Here is a 22,914-nt window from a genome sequence, read left to right as displayed (position 1 = left end):
TTTTTTTCTATGTTTGTTACGGCAACTCCGCCAATTATGAACCGATTTGAACAAAGTCCCATTTAAATTTAATAAATAAAACAACGCCCATGGGTGGAAAATTGGGGATGAACTTTTTTCTACGCAATATCTCCGTCGATTATAAAACAATTTGAACGATTATTTTTTTGTTGAATAATATTATGAAAAGGGTGGTTTCATGCGAATTTGAAGAAATTATTTCACCCCCAACGCATTTGAGTTGGTTTTTTTTTAAAAAAAAGTCAATTATATGAGTTTGACCTTGAATTGACATGGCATCCAAATCTGTGGTATTAAATAATCAAACTTTGTTAACACAAATGTTGGTAAAGCTGCTGTCGGAATTTATAATTACATTTGGTATTATTAGTTATCAAATATTATGTTAGTATATATACTACTAGCAACCCATCTTGGCTAGGCACGGGTACAAAGCAGATACTAAATATACTACAGAATTAGTTTATTTACGACATCACATTAGATACTTCAAAAATTATCAGTGTTTATGTATTATATACAAAAACACTTCTCTGGAATCACTATCGATTAAAAAAATCCCATCAAAATCCGTTGCGTAATTTGAACAACAACAGCTTGTAAATTCCCCCTGCTGGGCTAAAGGCCTCCTCTCCCTTTAAGGAGAAGGTTTGGAACATATACCACCACGCTGTTCCAATGCGGGTTGGTGGAATACACATGTGACAGAATTTCTATGAAATTTCTTTTCCTTCACCGCTGAGCACGAGATGAATTATAAAGACAAATTAAGCACGAATCAGCGGTGCTTGCCTGGGTTTGAATCCGCAACCATCGGTTAAGATGCACGCGTTCTAACCACTGGTCCTTCTCGATTCTTTATCTATTTTATATCTAATTTGAAAGATCATATGTAATGATTAAAATGATCTTAATTTAAAATTTACTTATACTTATTTCAGATCGATGTACTTAGCGGCCAAGCGCGCCACGCTGATGGAGAAGGGCGCGCTCAACAAGGGCGGCACCAACGAGCAAATCGAACCGGAAGTCGACAAGGTAGCCATTTTACATTTATTATATATCCGAGATGTTCTAGTGCACAGAATATATGTATCTTAAAGAAGATTGCCAGTTCGAATTTTGGGCAAGCATTATCGATCAAGTCTTTTTAGTGATGGAGCGTTGAGCAAACCGTTTGAGTAGGTACCACCCAATCAAATCAAATAAATTTTATTCAATTCAAAAACGCTTCATTGTGAAGTTTATCACAATGAAGCGTTTTTGAATCGTCAACAATTAAATACTGCCACCGTTTCGGAAAGCAGCTTCTAGCGAGAAGAAACGGCAAGAAACTAGCATAGTTGCTCTTTTCAAATAAACAGATTTACAATTATTGACAGTAATTAGTGTCCTGTGATGTGAACCCGAGCCTAACTCCAGGCGTTTCTTTCTAATCGTCAGGCATTCTACCGCCACGCAGCAATATTTTGGGTGTTAGTTACCATTTGATGGCCCATTTTTTCTGCCAGCCACTTGAATAAAAAAATATAGAACAGGGAAATATCTGATTTTGCTGGGTTTTCAGTGACTTACACTGGCCATTAGGGCATGAGGGTCGATTATATAACGATAGCATATTAATATATATGTATATATTGTTCCAGCTTCTCCGTGAAGGCGACAAGCTGGATGAAATCGTTGAGAATCAAAACGAGAAGTCACCGTCTAAGCAGGTAACATTATTGTTACTGTATTCATCAAAAATTAACGAAACCAAAATATATTTGTTGCTGGGTTTGTGTAGAGGATCATGAAAGTCACTAACTGGTTCACGATTTACTAACGAGACGGTACAATTATACGGACTGTGACGCACTTGACAGACACTCTGACTTTTATACATGATATATGCCAAAGAATATGAGATACGCAGATGTGAAATATTTTAGTCATAGAATATGTAACTTTACTGTTTACTTTAATACCTATGTACATATACGGCACATATTCAATTAGACTTTTACACTTTTGGATTATTTAACAACTATGTTAAGTGAAGATACCACCGGTTGGGAATGCAGATTCTACCGAATTAAAAACCGGAAAAAAATCACAATTTAAGCGTTTAAAAAACATCGTGAGGAAACCTGCATGTGACAAGTTTGGAACAGCTTGGTGCAATATGTTCCAAACCTTCTCCTCAAAGGGAGTGGAGGCCTTTAGCCCAGCTGTGGGAATTTACAGGCTGTTGTAGTTTGTTGTTGTAAGCTTTTTCAATATTTAAAAATACAGTCATGTTAGTTAAACACAATTTAATATGTAATATTGGAAGTCGGGATATTATAACTGCACGCTTTTTTATCGTCTATATATTTATATATACAGTGGCTATCCATTATATAATTAATGATTTATTTTTTGTAATTAACTTCTAATTGAAAAGTTACTAAACCAATATAGATAAAACTTATACTAAAGGCGTTTTTTAAGAAGGGTTTTTTATTTACTATCATAAGTAGCTGCGTTTTGTAGTTTGTGAATTGTATGTTATATTCAAAAACATATTTGTTTTTCATGCTATCAGACATTGGATGTTCCTAAAACTAGATATTAACGATACAAGGTAGGTATCGCCGTGTATTAATAATAATTATTATGATTCTTATTGATATGAATAGCTGTGGCCGCGTCCTTGTACGCTTTTGAATTAAAAAATATATATATCGTAGCCTAAGTTACTTCCTATTATATCAGTTATCTGCCAGTGAAAGTCGGTCCAGCCGTTCCACAGATTAGCCGGAACAAACAGACATACAGACAGACCGACAAAAATTGTAAAAATGTTATTTTGTACTGTATAAGTGTATGTACCGTGTATACATATGCGGTGAGTGAAAAGGGGCTATTTTAATATTACAAACAGACACTCCAATTTTATTATATGTATAGATATATTGGTAAAGAAAAAGTATAGTCGGCTGGCTCAAAGAATGGTGTGGAACTTTTTCAATGTGACATGTATGTATCATGCATATGTGACAGTACTTGGGAGAAGCGTAAGCAAAAAAAAAATTAGTGTGTTTTAGCTGATTTATTTATGATTATAATGTTTTATAGTTTTAAGCGTTGTAAAATGTAGTGTGTACGTGTAGTTATTTGAATGATGTAATTTGAATGATGTTAACCGATGATTGCGGGTTCAAGCCCAGGCAAGCACCGCTGAATTTTCATGTGCTTAATTTGAGCTTATGATTCATTCCGTGCTCGGCGTTGAAGGAAAACATCGTGAGGAAAACTGCACGTGTCTAATTATAAATATAAAATGTACCAATGTTTATCCACCAACCCTCATTGGAGCATCGTGATAAACAAACGTTCTTCGCAAAGGAAGAGGAGGCTTTGGTGTAGTAGTGGAAAATTTTCAGGCTGTTGATGTAATGTGTATTTTTTTTTTAATTTCAGTCAACACCGATATCAGCCAGCCCAAATACCAACTCGAAGTTCAAAGCTCGCGGCAAGTTCGAGAAGAATCCTGAAGAAGAGAAACTCCTGAAGAAGTAAAACTAAAAAATATTATATAAGACGACGGGCAACACTGCCATAACTAAAATTTATGACAATTTCGCGGTGAAAGCTTAATATCGTATAAAATATTTTTCAATTTTACGTAAGTTTTTTTTTTTCTGTTAGTATTTAATGTGCATTTGTTGCGTTAACAATTTAGCTTTAGGAGTAGGCTTAGGAGATTACAGTACTTATTTCGTGTTTTTTTTTTTATATATGGCAACATTCGTTCGCCTCTGTATGCGGGAGACGTTTCTTGCGTTTTTTTTTAATCTGTAAAATTCGAAAACATCACATATTATTGTATCAAATAATTTTAATCCTAAACTACGAAACCGGTACACGTTGGGCCAACAATTTGGGCCAATGTTGGGTTGTTTTATGTTTAATAAATGTACACGTTGGCGTTCTTCATTGGGCATTGGTTACCAATTTTACGCAACCGATTAAATATATTCTACAGAGTGTATCATACGAGTAATAACGCGAATCTATGCATAATTACTTGAAAAAAACTAATAATAAATATTGGACAACATCACATACATTACTCTGATCCCAATGTGAGTAGCTAAAGCACTTGTGTTGTGGAAAATCAGAAGTAACGACGGCACCACAAACACCCAGACCCAAGACAACGTAGAAAACTTTTTTTATATCGACTCAGCCATGGAGGTCACGGCTATATTAAGGCAACCAACATAACTCAAATTTGTATATACACTCTTGAACAATATCACAATACCTAAATAGGGTATATGTATAGAGCAACGATTCTTTGAAGCGTGCACAAAACAGCTGATTGTAGACGCCAATGACAGTGTTGGCCCAACGTGTATAAGCCTTTAAAAATGTTTTTTAGCTATTTTTTATCTGTAAAATCTTTTTTTTTTTAATTGAAACGCAGATATGTCACCACATCCCTAATTACGTGTTTAATTTACATTTTTTTATACATTGCTGATCGTTGTTTAAGCAGTTTATATAGTATATGAAATATTTGTAGTATATGAATGTTACTATAGATTATAAAAAAAAGATTCAATCGTACAAATTCCATCCATCTTCAAATTTGTCATACATTCGTTCATTTTTTAAATGACATTGCTCTTTTATAACCTATACTTTTAAATATATAATGCATCGTGTTATAATCACAAAGTGATTTAAAAAATTGTGCAATTATAGATAAATCTATTTTTATCGAAACATTTATAAAAAACTTCATTATAACATTGTTGATTCTTTTGTAGATTAGAGTAAATTATATAATGTCTGAATGCACTGTGTTCCTTGTCCAAATCGTGCCTTATTATATTAAAAAAAAACCGGTGCTTCTCTGTTTAAAAATCCCAATCTACCTAATAAGTATTTTTTAACCTTTTATGAGTAATCGTAGTTTTATGGCAACATTGATTGACAACGTGACAGCTGTCAATGTAATTTAAATTTCGAATATTTTAAACTTTAACATTCGTATTTTAACATTTATTTAAAAGGTGTTTAAATATATTTATTCTGTACCAAATATACGGTTTTACAATGTCACATTTATAATAAATATATATATGGTGCAATGAAGTTTTTTCTTTTCCTTATATAATCCTTACTAATGTAAAACAATCACTTTGTTATTTTTGGACGAGCATATGGGCCACTTGATGGTTGTCACCATCACCCATAGACAATGACGCTATAAGAAATATTAACTATTCCTTACATCGTCAATGCGTCACCAACCTTGGGAACTAAGATGTTATATCCCTTGTGCCTGTAGTTACACTGGCTCGCTCACCCTTCAACCGGAACACAACAATACTGAGTACTGTTATTTGGCGGTAGAATAACTGATGAGTGGGTGGTACTTACCCAGACAGGCTTGCAGAAAGCCCTACCACCAAGATATTGTTTTGTTTTCAAGTATTTCAAGTTCGATTTGGGTCGATAAATTATTTCACTGATTTTTCGCTGTTGCAATACATAATGATGATTATAGTATGATACTATATTATATTTTAGCTTTCTCGAAATACAAGGTTGAGTAAAATGATACATTTTCTTATTTAGCACTCAATACTAAATTATTTGTTGCAAAATAAAAGTGTATTAGTGTTAATGCACTGATTACGTTCGTTACAATTAGGTTTTGTTGTCAACTTTGATATAATATCAAAAATACCTTTAACATAGAAAGGAAGATCATTCATATATATAAGAAATAAAAAAGGACCTACATTTGATCCTTGTGAGACACCAATGTTTAAACACATCAAAAGCAATGAAATCAACTACTGAAAACTGCTCCAGAACAGACTATAGTACGACACAACTTAGATGTCGCATCGGCAAAATTCGTAAAACCGATCACATCCGAATTGAGTACGCTATACCAAATTATCAATATCTATTTCTCATGTGAATATGATCTTTACACAAACGTAATAACTTGTAATATCATATGACCTAATATATTCGTCAATTTGACGCGTCGATGTACATGCACTTGCTTTCTCTTACCAACCAAGTTGCTCGCTATAAATATTACATAAATATATAAGTTAATTTAAAATGTTTTTCTCAATGATTAGAAGTATAAAAATAATGTACTATTATGGCAATACTGTTTGGTATTGCCAACAATAAAAAAATAATGAAAAAATATATATTTTAATAATATACTTTATTATTATTTTCATTAGAAATCTTCATAACGAGGCCAATTTGCTGATGTCTTCATATTGAACGCCCTTCACCAATCTCCCTGTTAGTAAGCCCTCGGAAATCTGAAAAAAAAGTTTATATTTATTATCTATATATATAATAGTATAATTAAAGTGTCTGTCTGTTTAAAATAATGTGACTATTTGTAAATTTAACGAATATAAATATTATTTATGTCCATCTGTATGTTTGTAATCTTCAGAACGCTATTCGGCCCACAGATGACTATTACAGCTAACAATTCTTTTTAACACTTTTCTTGCACCGTGAAGAAAATTGTTATATTATGTCTTGTCCATCTACCACAGATTATGTCAAGTAATGTAACAGAAATAAAGTTCAGTTCTTGTCTACGACTCAACGATATTCTAATTAACAGATATGTTATATCCATACTAAACAACAGAAAAAAGTGTGCCGCGCCGGGGATCGTTTATTTTAGTTTATTTTTACATTTCTTTAAAAGTAAAAAGGATAGCTTGGTAAAAACAATAAGTGAAAGGGATAACTAGATGTTTTAATTACGCAAAACGTATTACTACGTAATTATGATGTATTATAACGTATTACTACGTAAAACGACTAAAGGCAAACGTCCCAATTAGGACGTTTTCTAGTCTTCACTTTTTGCGCGTTAATAACATATCTGTTTACTAGAACATCATTGCTACGACTCGTGTCTTTCAATTAATTAGAGATGTGAATTAATTAATGCAAGGAACTGACCTCGACATCGCAGCAGAATTCGTCGGTGTTGAGCGACTTCAGCAGGCCGGTCTGCCCGCGATAGGCGCCGTTCACGAACCGGACGGCCCGGCCCGGCGACGGGATCACGGTTTCCACGTGGTTCTGTACATAAAACAACAAAACATATATTTCAATGCTAGTTTTCGCACACGGGTTCGTCTGTGTTAGGGGCAGTTGCAGATTTAGGTGTAAAAAGAAATATCCTTCCTTCCAAGTTAAGTTAAGATCAGTAAGTTGATGATACAGGCTTACCTGATCTACGTCACGTTAGCATGTAAAAGCAATGATGGCCCAGTGGTTAGAAAGCGTGCATCGTAACCGATAAATGCGGGTTCAAACGGCAAGCAGCACTAAATATTCATGTGCTCAATTTGCGTTTATAATTCATCACGTGCTCGGCGGTGAAGGAAAACATCGTGAGGAAACCTGCATGTGTTTAATTGCCATAGCCACATCGAAGCAGCGTGGTAGAATCAATGCCGTATATAGACTTTTCTGCGCCCTGTGCGAGCTTCTATAACTGAGCCCTATTTAAGCAGACCCTTTGCTTATTTTACTGACTCACTCACTAAAACTTAAACGGAGGTTCAAATGCCCATTAACGATAAACACTAAACACAAACACGCTCGTGCGCTGCAAAAAAAATTAGCGCGATGTATGTTTTCAATGATCTAGTATTATGTAAGTATTCTATTCTTGCGCCCCTCTCCCCAGAGTCTACGCCCTGTGCCTGGGCACCAGTGGCACCGCCCTATTAACGCCACTGGGTAGAATATGCTCAAAACATTCTCCACAAATGGAGGCCTTAGCCCAGCAAGAACATTGTAATGTATTTCTGTGCCTGGGCGCCAGCAGATCCCACATACCCCCCCCCCCATATTTTTGTGGGAGCAGTATGCTAGAATATGCTCAAAACATTCTCCACAAATTGAGGCCTTAGCCCAGCAAAAAAATGTATTTCTCAGTCTGGACGCTAGCAGTTCCCACATCCCCCCCCCCATAATTTCTTCTGTGGAGGTTAACCTGTAAGTAGTTTCTCCTGCAATATAAATACCTGATCTAGTTTGAGTTTGACGGGCTCGTCAGTCAGCCTCACGTGCGCGGCGTACTTGTCGACGACGCGCTCGACGACCGCCTTGCGCTTGTAGAACTTGTCCCCGAGCGACTTGGTGACAATCTTCACGATTATACCCTCGGTCAGCCAGTAGTCTTTTCTGTAAACGAACATTCTCTCATAAACAATTACTATTTAACTGTCTGACGTTTTCATGTGTTCATAGGGTCTTAAATAAATAAATATTGGACAACATCACATACATTACTCTGATCCCAATGTAAGTAGCTAACGCACTTGTGTTGTGGAAAGTCAGACGTAACGACGGCATCACAAACACCCAGATCCAAGACAATATAGAAAACTAATAGTTTTCTATAATATAACTGATAACTTTTTCTACATCAACTCGGCCGGGAAAACTGGTGTACACACTACTCGACCACGGAGGTCGACCAGTGGCGTAGTTATCGTTGGGCCCCGGAGTTCAGGGGGCCCTCTAAACTATACCTTAAGCTTCTGAAGCTAGAAAATCACGACCCTGCGCACAAGATTACTTATTTGGTATCTATAATTTTAAAGGGTAATTGTTAGTTAAAGAGGGATGAGAAAAAGGGGGTGAGGGCCGGTTCTTTTTCTATGCATCGGGGCCCTTCCTCATCTAGCTACGCCATTGAGGTAGACTATAAATATCAAATAAAAAAATTAAATTATGACTATTAGAAATGTGACAAATTCTGTAAGTTACAACCTGAGGACGAAAATACGCTAAATTTGAATAATCAAATATATTGTAAAATATTGTAAAGTACTACTACTACACACAGTAGTTACTTATGTAACCGATATATATGCATTCTTGTCTAACCTATTCGCTCTCTCTTTCGCACGCTCCTGCATCGCCATTATTTCGTCCAAAGCGGACTGTTTGCTTTTCTCCGTTTTTGGTTTCTTGAACGACGTCTCATCCTTTACTTTGGCGTTGAATGCTATCTTCGTTACTGGATCCGGCTTTATATCTGCGAGAACTGAGTTAAAATTGAGCTTTTAGTATCATTCTTTGAGTTTGAGTAGATTTCTTTTCAATATACAGATGGACCATCAATTTAGCTATAATGTTGTCTTAAATTTTCGCGATTATTACACATTTAAATAAAACTAGTTATACATATAAATAAACGGATTTGAATCGCCGGGTCGGGTCTATCCGTGACCACGAACGCTGTTAAATGCTCGAAACATCGGGATGTCAAAAATAATTAATATACGCGATTCAAATCCGTTATAGCTAGTTTTATTCAATTTTGCCATCTTATAAGTGGATATACACTCACAGTACATAGAATAAATGAAATATAAATATAAACATACAAAATAACTTCATGTATTACAAGTTACAGATATACTCCATTCCAACCATAGGAGCAGAAAAGCCAAATGAACGACATCTGACGGCGAACTGTCGCGACACCATCGGCCGAGAGCTGGTTGCTCTCTGACACTCGCTGTGGATTTGCGACACTATGACGTTTCGAACGACGACGAAACTGTTATCGGAATTTGGAAGTGAAATTAAAATATTGGAGCTGTGAAATAAGCTTGAAACCGTCTCCTATAAAAGGGAGAACGCTTTAGCCCAGCAGTGGGAAATTTATAGGCCGTTATTGTACGGTTACTCTACTCATTTATAATTCTCCTACATCTTTTGAGGCTTTGCCCACCAGAATAGAATTGTAATATTAAAGATCAATACCTTCAGGCTTCCGTTTCAAGTTGAGATTCAAAGTGAGTCGCTCCTGACTGCTCTCTCGTTTGAACTCTGTATACGACGGTTCGGCTTGAGACGACTCTTTTTTACCCTTCTCTACTTGCCGTTGTATAAATTCTAACATCCTTTCCTGTAAATAATGTGAAATTGATCTATTACTAATTTGAGATATCGTGTCAACTCTATAAACGACGCTGGTATCGATTAAAATATATGTTAGCCCTGGCAGGAGTCCCATGGAGGAATATTTTGTGACTTTGACTTTGACGAAGTCCATGGTCGAGTGGTGTGTACACCGGTTTTCATGGGTACGCCACTCTGAGATCCCGGGTTCGATTCCCGGCCGAGTCGATGTAGATTACCATTAGTTTTCTACGTTGTCTTGGGTCTGGGTGTTTGTGGAACCGTCGTTACTTCTGATTTCCATAACACAAGTGCTTAAGCTACTTACATTGGGATCAGAGTAATGTATGTGATGTTGTCTCATATTTATTTATTTAGTATATTTATTACATATTAACCTATATCTATCTCTCTATCTTTCCTACAGAATTTGATTATGTGCAAAAAGAAACACTAGCGAGGGAACTATGTGAATGTGGCAAAATAATAACAAATAAGCCACATTCTAATGTTATACATGAGAGCTGAGATGGCCCAGTGATAAGAACGCGGGCATCTTAACCGATGATTGCGGGTTCAAGCCCAGGCAAGCGCCACTGAATATTCATGTGCTTAGTTTGTGTTTATAAATCATGTCATGCTCAGCGGTGAAGTAAAACATCATGAGGAAAGCTGCATGTGTCTAATTTCATAGAAATTCTGCCACATGTGTATTCCACTAAGCCGCATTGGAGCAGCGTGGTAGAATATGTTCCTAACCTTCTCCTTAATGAAAGAGGAGGCCTATACCAGCAGTGGGAAATTTACAGGATGTTACTTTACTTTACTAATGTTATACATAAGCAATTATCACATGGCTGCAGATTCCCTTACTACTCATAATCAACAGTTACATAGGAAAATAATGGTTTTATTTTATAACATTGTTAATGACTGCCAAGTATTATTTATAAAGACATATACCATTATGACAAACTTATATTATATTTCAAAATAGGAAACATAAGTAACAACATAATTGACCTGTCGAGTTGCTTTCATTGGTTCTTCTCAGGACAGGATCATTTCTTATCTGAACCAGTGTTAGTTACATTTAAATATTAAAAAGTAAGTGTAATGCTCCTATTGAAAAAGGCAATTTGAGTTTACATTTACTAGTTACGAAGCATTTTGATGTTAAGAGAAACATCTTAAGTATCAACTCTAATGCTGTTGGTTCTGACTGCATTAGTCGCAAGATGATCATTCCTATCCTTGACCTTTTGACACCTATAATCACGTCCATTCTTAATCACTCTATAACCACGGGTAAATTTCCCTCTGCATGGAAAGATGCTCAAGTGATTCCTATACCTAAAAAACCCAACCCTTCCTGTGTTACTGATTATCGTCCAATATCTATTCTCCCTTTCCTCTCTAAAGTCCTAGAGCGACTGGTACATCAACAGTTAAGCTTATACCTTTCCAAAAATAATCTTTTAAATCCTTTCCAATCCGGCTTTCGTCATGGTCACAGCACGACTACTGCATTAGTCAAAATTACCGATGACATTCGTTTTGGTATGGATAAGCAGCGGGTGACTGTGTTGACATTGTTGGACTTCAGCAATGCGTTTAACAGTGTTGACTATGATATTCTGCTGGCTTTCTTAAGGTCTCTTAACATATCTCCTAAAGTAATTGACTGGTTTCATTGTTACTTGGACGGGCGTCGGCAACGTATACGTGTTAACGATAATTATTCCAACTGGTGTGTACTAAATGCTGGCGTCCCCCAAGGTGGCGTGTTGTCCCCTCTTTTATTTTCAATATTTATTAACTCCATAACTAAACATCTATCTTCTCTCTACCACCTGTATGCTGATGATCTTCAGCTATACCTAACGTCGCAAGTAAATGACTTACCAAACTCAATAAGCATAATCAACAATGACTTAGCACACATTTCTCATTGGAGTAAAACCCATGGTCTAACAGTTAATTCAACTAAGTCGCAGGCCATTATAATTGGTAGTCAAAAGTTATTACCGAAAATTGATTGGACTAATCTACCACCTGTGAAATTTGATGGAGTTCTTATTCCTTTTGAAGACAAGGTCAAAAACTTGGGCATAATCTTTGATAAAACGTTATCATGGATTCCGCAGGTTACCGAAGTGAGTAGAAAGATGTTTTCGGCGATTGGTTCTCTGCGTAGGTTACAAAACTTTTTGCCCATACCTACCAAAATTACGTTAGCACAAACTCTCCTATTACCAATCTTAGATTATGCCGACGTATGTTATCTCGATTTAAACGAGGAGAAACTAAATAAACTTGAGCGCATTCAAAATCTCTGTATACGGTTCATATTTGGGCTTCGCAAATATGACCATGTTTCTGAATTTCGCAAAAAGCTCAAGTGGCTTCCAGTCCGCCTTCGCAGGAATACTCGTATTCTATCATTTCTTTACTGTATCCTATTCAATCCAAAAGTTCCTCTTTATTTAAAAGAGAGATTTAAGTTCCTTGGCGCTTCTCATTGTTGCTCTCTGCGCTCCGAGGATAATTTAATTTTGAGTATCCCTTCTCACTCTTCAACTTGTTACTCAAAATCTTTTACAATTAACGCAGCACGCTTATGGAACTCCTTGCCCTTAGCGGTACGTCGAGCTAAATCCCTTGAAATATTTAAACGTCGCATTTTCGAATATTATATTGATACTTGAAATCGTATTTTCATCCCTTACCTTTCTCCTCCTCCAATCCTCATTTATTTTAAAATTGTGTGTATGTTTTTCTTACTAGTTATGTGTGTATTTTCTCATTATATATGTATGTATTATTTTTACTACTTTATTATGTTTGTATTATAGTACACCTCCACCCTAAATTTATTTATTTATTATAATGTCCTATGCCAACCGGTTGCCTGGAAGAGATCGCTCTTCTAGCGATAAGGTCGCCGATTGTATACTCTATAACATTGTTTTTTTTTTTTCTGTTTTAAAATTTTATGTACTTTGCTTGGTGTACAATAAAGTATATTTCATTCATTCATTCATTTCATTCATTCATTTTTTAAATTATATGAATTATGAATACATTACATACACATTTAAGAGAAGACAAAAAAAATAATTACTACCAAATTTAATACCTGATCATCCTTATCCAGCTTCTCTTTCTTAACCTTAGCTTGTTGTGCGGCAATCGTAGCGGGGTCTCTGTCTACGTATGTGACGAACCATCCCTTTTCTGTTTCATCGACCGTGCACTTGCCCTCTCTACCGAGCCACTTCACAAACTCCGTCAGTGTCTCCCATTGTGTCGCGTTCATGTGTAAGTGGTCGCTGAAATAATAAAACATAATATTTAAGAGTAGCCAGAGAAAGACCACAGGGGCGTGCACTTGGAGAGGCCTATGTCCAGCAGTGGACAAAAAAGGGCTGATGATGATTTATTACTTTAAATAACTAAATAGATTAGCAATGGACTTTGATAGAAGACAGATCTAATTGCATTGGTACTAATAATATAAATACGAAAGTAACATCATCGTTACATATTCACACTTAATCTAAATTGATGTACTAATTTAGATTTTATTTAATTATCATTCTCATCATTCTCCTGCCCTTATCCCAATTTTATTTGGGGTCGGCACAGCATGTCTTCTCCTTCCATACTTCTTTGTCAGACTTCATCTCACAAGTTACATTCTTTCTAACCATATTGTCTATCACACAATCCATCCATCGTTATCCATCCACATCCATGCTCAAGGCCTTCCTCACAATGTGAGGATTACATTTTATTTATTATGTATATAAATTAAAATAGTTCGAGTAAGGAAGAAAGAGATGTGCCACTTTTTTAATTCACCCCTGAGGTGATATCATGGGAGACGATGATTACAGTTTATTTGAGACATATGCAAACGCATAACTTTACTAAGCTCTAAACCTATGCTGATTTGTTTTGAAGTATAACTTCAAACAAAAAAAAAAATCTGATTCTCTGTCACTACCAGGTAATCAGGCAAGGTAAGTCAGGCAGGTAATATAAAGATAATTACCGATTGGCTATATAATCTTGGTACACTTTATTCGCGTGTACCCGTTTAGTTCCGAACTGACGCTTTAATAACTCAAGGTAGCCATCGCTAAACTCCCTGGAGAACTCGTCGATGTACTTGGAAGCGTTGTCAGCGAACAGCAGTAACTGTCTCTGATGTGACTCCGACATTGTGTGGCATTTGAACCCGTTCTCATCACGACATTGTTTCTGACACATTTGGCAGTACCATCGGAGCTTCTGGAGCCCTTTGGCTTTCATTTTGTTCGCAATGTACTTCGGAGTGCCTACTTCTGCTTTACCCATTTTGGTATTTATTTGTTTTTTACTAACTTAGAAATTATTGTACACAATATTTGAAGCTGTTGTTATAGTAAAACTAAATTGATATCAGTGTTTGTTTTTTCTAAATATATGTTGTAAAAGTTTCTTATGTCTGATAAACTGTTTGTATTGATTGAAATATATATTTAATGAAACAATTTAACGTCACAACATTCAACACAAACGATATAAGGAAAATATACGAATCAATCACTGTCAGTGTCAAATTTCTAATGTCATAGAGTGTTGCAATTGTATTAACCAATATTAGCACAGAGTATACAACTATTATATTAGATTTGAATATTTATACGGATATATGAATAATATTTTACCAGTTTAAGATAAGGTAACGTCTAAGTATTTATTTAAATTATGCGACAGTTTCAGATAGTTTCCGTTACTGATATTAGATTATTTAGTAATTGTATAAGAAAAAAAATATTCAGACATTAAATTTACTTTATTTGTATTCTATTATTTAGTATTATCCAAAAAATTGCCACTATATATAAATGTAACACTGCAAAAATCAATTTATATTTTTTTATTTATTTAAATTACAGTTACGGTTATATCTTTATTTCGTTTATCGTTCATGACGTCTCTGATTTTAATATCAAGTAACGCCCAATACACAATGAAAAAAATAAGAGATAAGGAATAAGGAACAAGAAATAAGGAATAGCGGAATCCAGCGATGGCAGCACCCTTAATCAATTCATAATTCAAAAATAAGGAAAAAGAAATTTAAAAAAAAATCCGTCGTCGTGGGAATTTGTTTCTTATTTCTTAAAGCCAGCCAATCGCAGGGCATTTTTTCAACGAAGTGTCATAAAGCTAACAGCAGCGCGTAACTAGTATAGACTGTCAAGTATAAGTTAGCGTTCCTGTGGCAGCACCTGCTACAAGGTTTGCTTTGCCAATATTACAAATACCAATATCTCCCTAGAAAATAATTCTCTACGTCTTATTTTTAATAGATTTTGGGTAAATTTTCTTAATAAGGGTAAATAAAACAAATAAGATATAAATGAACAAAAAATATTAGTACATGTTTTTGCCGCACGCCAACTTACACTTGACGCGCTATAGCGGGTATTCAACCGCTATGATTAGTTGAATATTGTAGCCTTATCGCCTATTGTGTTTTGGTTGCTGTGCCTTATTCCTTATTCCTTATTTCGTATACCTTAGTTTTTCATTGTGTAATGGGCTTAATATCAAAGAAGCTTTGAATATTTATTTGAGCCGAGATGGCCCAGTGGTTAGAACACGTGCATCTTAACCGATGATTTCGGGTTCAAACCCAGGCACCACTATATATATGTGTTTGATTTGTATTTATAATTCAACTCCTGCTCGGCGGTGAAGGAAAACATCGTGAGGAAACCTGCATGTGTCTAATTTCATCGTAATTCTGCCACATGTGCATTCCATAAACCCGCATTGGAACAGCGTGGTGGAATATGTTCCAAACCCTCTCCTTAATGGGAGAGGAGGCCATTAGTCCAGCAGTGGGATACTTGCAGGCTGTTACTTTACTCTACGTACTTTATATTTATTTAGTATAAGGGCAACAACACATATTTAACTCTTCTTACAAATTGTATTAAGCGCATTGATTGTTAATTTTGTCATAATTATCTAATATACAGCAACATTCATAGCTTTTGTAAATTTTAAGATCTATATTAAAATATTGAGCGTTATTAGAATCAATAATAAAACTTTATGTTAATAAAGATGTACTTTTTTTCATTTCATTTGTCAATTCGTGTGACATTACTCTCCTAAAATTACAAAATTATTCGAGTTTACCAAAATTTCTTTATAATAAGTATTGGAAGAAATGGATTTGCTGTGGTCAAAAGAAAGGTTGCAAAAGATCTTTAGTAAAGTGAGTAAATAAATATTATAATTTTATGTTCGATTTGATAAACGTATTTATAACTATAGTTTAATTATAAAATTTAATGATGAAGAGCAATGATCTTCTAGTAAACAGATATGTTATTAACGCGCAAAAAATGAAGACTAGAAAACGTCCTAATTGGGACGTTTACCTTTAGTTGCTTTACGTAGTGATACGATATAATACATCATAATTACGTAATAATACGTTTTGCGTAATTAAAACATCTAGTTATCCCTTTGACTTATTGTTTTTATCAAGCTGTCCTTTTTACTTTTAACGATATGTAAAAATAAAATAAACGGTCCCCGGCGCGGCACACTTTTTTAACCCCCGACGCAAAAAGAGGGGTGTTATAATAATAATATGTTTGACGTGCCTGTCTGTCTGTCTGTCTGTGTGTCTGTCTCGTCCGAGCGCTATTGTACAAAATAATAATAAGTGTTAGATAAAAGATGAGATAGCTAAGCAAGCATGACAATAATTAATTAGGAGCGGTCCCCCAACGCGAAGTTTTTTTTTTAAATATTAATACATACTTATGCATATAGGTGCTTTAGCATTAATTTTCTTTTATTATTTTTTACTTTTTAAAGGTAGCTTATGTTTTTTGTGGCGGAGGTTTCTGAAATTTTTAATTTTTGTTTTTTATTCTGTTATTTATTATGGATATAACATATCTGTTTATTAGAATATCATTGATGTAGAGTATGCGTTTCTTATAATTTTAAATTCAATAAACTGACTAACTAACTTTGATTAAATATTTATTTTTTTTATTCAAGTAATTAAAAAAAAAACTAAGCAATACTGTATATTAACGAATCTAATACAAATATTATAAATTTTTTTTTTAAAGGATTCTATTCAACTAACCACAGCGCATGCGTCAGGCGATGCCCGCATTCCAATACGCTGCTGTCGTCTGTGTGGAGGAGATGTCAATTTACACAGCTTCTGTGATAACTACGTGTGGGAGGGGGTCGAAGGCCGTTACGATCAACTATTATATGACTGCTTTGGAGTACGGGTATATTTTTTATTTTAGGTCAAACATACATTGTAAAAATATATAAAAACCATAGAAAATTAAATAATTACAATAATTAATGACTACAATAAAGATCTAAAAATATAGAGAATAAAAAAAACAATTTAATATAAATAAAACACAAAAAATAAAAAAAAAATCTTAACTTATGATGAAAAGGTGAACCAATCAGCTTTTATGTTGGGTTAAAACCAGGGTTCAAAAAAATTCGATTTATATAATAATTCTGAAAAATCCGATTTTATTATATATATCTGATATACATATATCTAGGCTAAGAAAACGAAGCGAATTTAATTCTGTAAACAATAAGAATGTGAAAGGAATTTGTAAAATAATACAAGTGTCGAAATACTACAGTTTTTATTAAAAAAATTAAAAAAGGAATTAGTGTCTATCTATTTGAGAAAGAAAATTTTAATGAACACTTAAAAAATAAGCACATTTTATTATTATAATCTTCATTTGTGAGATAAACAAAGTTATTTTATTTGTAATCAACTAATCATAAGAAGTAATCATTGTTAACGCTAGGAGCTCCAGGGCTCAATTTTAGTACCTCGTAAAATAAACCTTATATCATACTAAGTTAAGGTTTCAATTTCAATAAAAAGTTAGCCTTGGTTAAAGTTGATTTCTCCTACTTTAAATGAGGTTGCCATTTTGGGAAACAATCTAAATCATTCTGCATTGTAGTTTTCAAAATCAAAATCAAAATAAACTTCATTCAAGTAGGCTTTTACAAGCACTTTTGAATCGTCATTTTACAATTAAGTTAAGCTACCACCGGTTCGGAAAGTAGATTCTACATGCAGTGCACCAGGGCCCCGGAGTTCAGGGGGGCCTTTAAACTAAACCTTAAACTTCTGTAGCTAGAAAAACTCGACCCTGCGCACAAGATTACTTATTTGGTATCTATAATTTTAAAGGGTAATTGTTAGTTAAAGAGGGATGGGAAAGAGGGCCCGATTCTTTTTTTATGCACCGGGGCCCTTCCTCACCTAGCTACGCCACTGGCTATTGGTTAAGCCAGGCGTCGAGTACATCCCTCTTTGCCCGGTCGTCTCCTCAACCTACTGTGGTCAGGATTTAATTGGCTCAGTGGTGTTTCTGACATATTCCTAACAATATTGATGTTTCAGGTTATTCAAACCGATGGCATGATATGCGAGCGCTGCATACGTCAACTACGTAACACCCAGCGTTTTCGCGCCCTCGTGCAAGCCGCCTTTGCAAAACCGCCCAGTGAATGTCAGTATACACAATGCATTTAGTTATGAGTGATCCGTCAAAACGCCGATTTACTTCATCACTGTACTTCAATCACTGAACGATTAAGTTTAATAATTTACATGATTTCATTGAGACGACCTCCGTGGTCGGGTAGTGTGTATACCGGTTTTCATGGGTAAGCTACCCTGGGTCGGGTTCGATTCACGTCCGAGTAGATGTAGAAAAAGTTCATTAGTTCTATGTTATCTTGTGTCTGGGTGTTTGTGGTACCGTCGTTACTTCTGATTGGAGAGTCCAGATGGCCCATTGGTTAGAGCGCGTGCATCTTAACCGATGATTGCGGGTTCAAACCCAGGCAAGCACCGCTGTTTCATGTGCTTAATTTGTCTTTATAATTCATCTAGTGCTCAGCGGTGAAGGAAAACATCGTGAGGAAAGCTTTCCTCACGATGCATGTGACAAATTTCATAGAAATTCTGCCACATGTGCAGTCCACCAACCCGCATTGGAACAGTGTGGTGGAATATGTTCCAAACCTTCCCCTCAAAGGGAGAGGAGGCCTTTAGTCCAGCAGTGGGAATTTACAGGCTGTTGTTATTGTTTGTTTGTTCTGATTTTTCACAACACAAGTGCTATAGCTATACTTTGGGATCAGAGTAATGTATGTAATGTTGTCCAATATTTATTTATGATATTTCATTATAGTTTCAACGAATCAATCGCACCTGGGCATCGGCGAAGGTTTTGCACGTCCGAAAAATAGGAACGTAACCAAATCTCCAATCGTGGAATTATACAAAAAGTTGACAAAGAGTACGATGGTGAATCCGCCAAGGAAGCGAAAGCTGGTCGAACGTAAATCGATTATGAACTCTAACGTTCAAGTCAAAAGGATGAATATCGCGTGTACTGTGTGTAAGCAGAGGTACCCGATGTTGGTACCGTTCGAAGGCTGGAAGAAGTTCGTATGCTCTCGATGTAAGAAGAACTGCGAACCGCGTAGGATAGTTTGCAGGAAATGCAACACGCTGGTGCCCACGAACACGATGAGGGAACATCTGGATTTACACGTCAAATCAGATTTGAAATCGAAGAACAGGCAAGAGTTATATCACTTAAGTATATGTCACCGTTAGATTACAAAATTCGTTAGATTACAATCTGACGAGGCAGATTATTTTTCGCTATATTGTAATCTGTTGATGGGAACCGGTCAAATTGTGAACTGGCGTAGAACGGATGGTAGCGCGCGATTTAGTTAACTTTAGCTCCAAGAAAGGACATTTTTTACTTTTTTTGCCTTACACATGATAGTAAAGTAACAGCGTGTAAATTACCCACTGGCTAAGGCCTCCTCTCCCATTAAGGAGGGGGTTTTTTTCAACATATTCCACTACGTTATTACAAAGATGCACGCGTTCTAGCCACTGGGCTATCTCAGATCTCTACACACATGACAACCAACTCTTAAAACGCAAGTGAAGTCGTGGACGACAACTAGTAGATTATATTTTTAAATGGAGAAGCATACAATAAAAACTTTTTAGTTAAAACTATTACGATTCCGGTCAATCATTTATGTCCTGGAAAATTATAAAACATTTGAATTCAATGTCTGGAGTTTATTAGTTTGACAATTATTTCTAATGATGTTACATTGTTTTAGGCTCAGCAATTATCCGAAAAGTTCTTCGCAGACAATGAAAAAGGAAATCTTTGTGAAGCCGAAATATCAATGCAGTCAATGTACGAAAAAATACACAATGGCTCAAAACTTGGTCAAGCATGTAAGCAGCGTGCATAAAAACAGTATACATTACCTGTGCGCGGTCTGCGGGAAAGATTTGAAGACGAAGGAGCTGCTGGAAAGACACATGCGAACACACACCGGCCAGCCGATATACCGATGCGATGTATGCATGCGAATATTCAAAGGGAAGAGATTATTCCAGACACATTATTTGACGCATGGCAAGTAAAAGCGAAGAGTTTGGTTTTGTCTATGGCGTTAAGTTTGGGAAGCGCGAAATGTACAATTATAGAATAAAAGCAGAGATATAAATACTCCTTTCAACCGCTCTGCTTTTTTAATCTATATTTTAGCGCAATCTGTGATGATTTAGGAAGTGAAGTAACTTACTAAAAATTTTGATATTGATTTTTTTTTAATATATTATGTAAGTTAATTTGCGAACTTTATTTATTATTTGTTATTATTGACGCGTTTATATTTTTGTCTATTAAAAGCCCTATTGCTTGTTTTTTTATTTATGTTTCGTTTTCTTGTGCCTTGAATACATTATTTAATTGGTCATAACGCATAGCAAGCACCGCTATATATATGTGCTTAATTTGTGTTTATAATTCATCTCGTGCTCGGCGGTGAAGGAAAACAGCGTGAGGGAAACCTGCATTTGCCTTATTTCATAGAAATTCTATCCCAAGTGTATTCCACCAACCTGAATTGGAACAGCTTAGTGGAATATGTTCCAAAACTTTGAATATGCTCCTCAAAGTGAGAGGAGGCCTTAGCCCAGAATTGGTAAATTTACAGGCTGTTGTTGTTGTTCTTGTGTTTATGCACAATCATATTTGTAATTTCAGTTTAGAATGGCCAAAATAATATTATCGTTTTACAGTGATGTTCCAATCTCTCTATCTTTTGTTAGAGTGCTTACGTTATCGTCCAATAAAATAAAACATTATAATGACAGCTCAATCATATTTAAAATAAGAAAAAGTGATACATGCCCGTATTAAATCCTATGCCATATAAAATAATATTTATTACAGTTTTACATACTATTGATCAATTAATTACAATAATAATTGTTGTATATAATAAATGTAATCTCAGTAGTTCGGGATGGCCAAAATAATATTATCGTTTTACAATGATGCTCCAATCTCCCTATCTTTTGTTACAATGCCACGCTATCGTCCAATTGTTTTATAATGACAGCTCAATCATATTTAAAATAATAAATAGTGTTACATGCCAGTATTAAATGCTATGCCATATAAAATGTTATTAATTACAGTTTTACAAATTATTGATCAATTTATTACAATAATAATTGTATATAATAAAGTAAATTCAAAAGCTCCTGTTATATTAATAATATGCAATAACAATGTGATATAAATTATGATATACAATCAAATGTCATAAGACCGTATTGAAGGCTAAGGTTACTCTCGTAACATAAAGTAAATCCAATAGCCCCTGCTATATTCATTATGTGCAATAATATTTTGATATAAATTATGATATAGAATCAAATGTCATTAAACCGTATTGAAGGCTAAGGTTACTCTCGTAACATATTATTCTGTACAGTTTTCTTTTGTCCATTAAAAATTGTTGCTGTCGCCATTATTCTTCGTAGTCTTTTTTCAATTGGAAATCAATGAAACGCCTTCAAAATATAATAACTTTATTGCGTTTGATTAACATTGTACTACTGGACACAATCTCTTAGAAAATCGACTCAACAGATTAAAAACCTCTTTCAATGGATTTATGAGTGAACAATTTAGTCAAATCAGATCAGTTTCGATTCCAGCCTATGGTTTAGGAACCTGCATGTACAACTATGTCATATAAAATATCATGCTAAAATAATAACTTAACTTAAAACCTTATATTTATTAAAGTTGGTTATAAATTTAGTTCCAAAGCTTTTTTTTTAAATCGTGATATGTTTTTACATCTACCGTCTATCGACAAAAAATGTAATTAGAATTTCATATAAATAGAGATGTATATACATTGAACGACTATAATTACTGTTGAACTTAAGCAAAGCAGTTACTCTGCTTGCTTAATTATTGTTTATAACAATAGAACAATTCTTCGCTGTCCTGGCCTACCTTAGTGCCGGATTTACAAAATTGCCGCTAGTAGGCTAGTAGGCTATTCAATTGTTGCCGCCCCTACTTTTTTTGCACCATTTATGATTTGTGTTCTATCGTCCTCATTACATCGGTTTTTTCCCTTTATTAGTATGATTATAAACTAGGTGATATTTCTGTCAGTTACCAGATTATTTTTCCAACCCGCTATGTAGTGACGAGTATACGGATTACGGACGTAATGTGTATACATATAAGTATAATTTTTTTTTATTTCTGTAAGATAATAACACATTTTGACTAAATTTGCCGCCCCTCTAAATCTGCCGCCCTAGGCTCCAGCCTACTTAGCCTATTGGTAAATCCGCCACTGGCACACCTTCATTTTGAATTATGTTACGTGTCCTGCCTTCGAGTTGCATGTTTTCTTGGTGCTTCTCCATGCAGACTTCATCATTTGGACTTTGCCATTTGGGTAGGCTAACTTAGTGTTGCAAGG

The 22,914-nt window shown here is 35.1% G+C and overlaps 3 protein-coding genes across 4 annotated transcripts in view; 2 read left to right on the top strand and 1 right to left on the bottom strand.

Annotated features, from left to right (window-relative positions):
* LOC124541728 (unextended protein-like) overlaps window positions 1-5,144 on the top strand; it is a 53,133-nt gene extending 47,989 nt beyond the window's left edge. The window contains exons 12-14 of the mRNA XM_047119664.1: window positions 963-1,059; window positions 1,668-1,736; window positions 3,466-5,144. Of these exons, the coding sequence (XP_046975620.1) occupies window positions 963-1,059; window positions 1,668-1,736; window positions 3,466-3,564 (265 nt within the window). The 3' untranslated portion in view covers window positions 3,565-5,144. The remainder of the gene's footprint in view (window positions 1-962; window positions 1,060-1,667; window positions 1,737-3,465) is intronic.
* Window positions 5,145-6,228: 1,084 nt separating this feature from the next.
* LOC124541668 (DNA/RNA-binding protein KIN17) lies at window positions 6,229-14,561 on the bottom strand. The gene is made up of 7 exons (XM_047119595.1): window positions 14,039-14,561; window positions 13,121-13,313; window positions 9,844-9,988; window positions 8,959-9,118; window positions 8,091-8,250; window positions 7,015-7,137; window positions 6,229-6,350 (listed from the first exon to the last, which is right to left on the bottom strand). Exons 1-7 carry the CDS (start codon window positions 14,341-14,343, stop codon window positions 6,273-6,275), a joined length of 1,164 nt encoding a protein of 387 aa, XP_046975551.1. The 5' UTR covers window positions 14,344-14,561; the 3' UTR covers window positions 6,229-6,272.
* A 1,573-nt stretch (window positions 14,562-16,134) lies between these two features.
* LOC124541699 (zinc finger protein 569-like) lies at window positions 16,135-20,800 on the top strand. Of its 2 annotated transcripts, none has more exons than XM_047119631.1 (5): window positions 16,135-16,261; window positions 17,136-17,300; window positions 18,470-18,578; window positions 19,266-19,659; window positions 20,227-20,800. In XM_047119631.1, the coding sequence occupies exons 1-5, from the start codon at window positions 16,214-16,216 to the stop codon at window positions 20,537-20,539; spliced, it is 1,029 nt and encodes a 342-aa protein (XP_046975587.1). In that variant the 5' UTR covers window positions 16,135-16,213; the 3' UTR covers window positions 20,540-20,800. The 2 variants fall into 2 exon arrangements, with proteins under 2 accessions (XP_046975587.1, XP_046975586.1); XM_047119630.1 differs by having other exon boundaries at window positions 17,136-17,306.
* The last annotated feature ends 2,114 nt before the right edge of the window (window positions 20,801-22,914 follow it).

The sequence above is a fragment of the Vanessa cardui genome, chromosome 28 (assembly GCF_905220365.1).
Source record: "Vanessa cardui chromosome 28, ilVanCard2.1, whole genome shotgun sequence".
Classification (NCBI taxonomy): Eukaryota; Metazoa; Arthropoda; class Insecta; order Lepidoptera; family Nymphalidae; genus Vanessa; species Vanessa cardui.
Note: the sequence above shows the minus strand (reverse complement) of the source record. Positions and strands in the feature narration are given on the sequence as shown.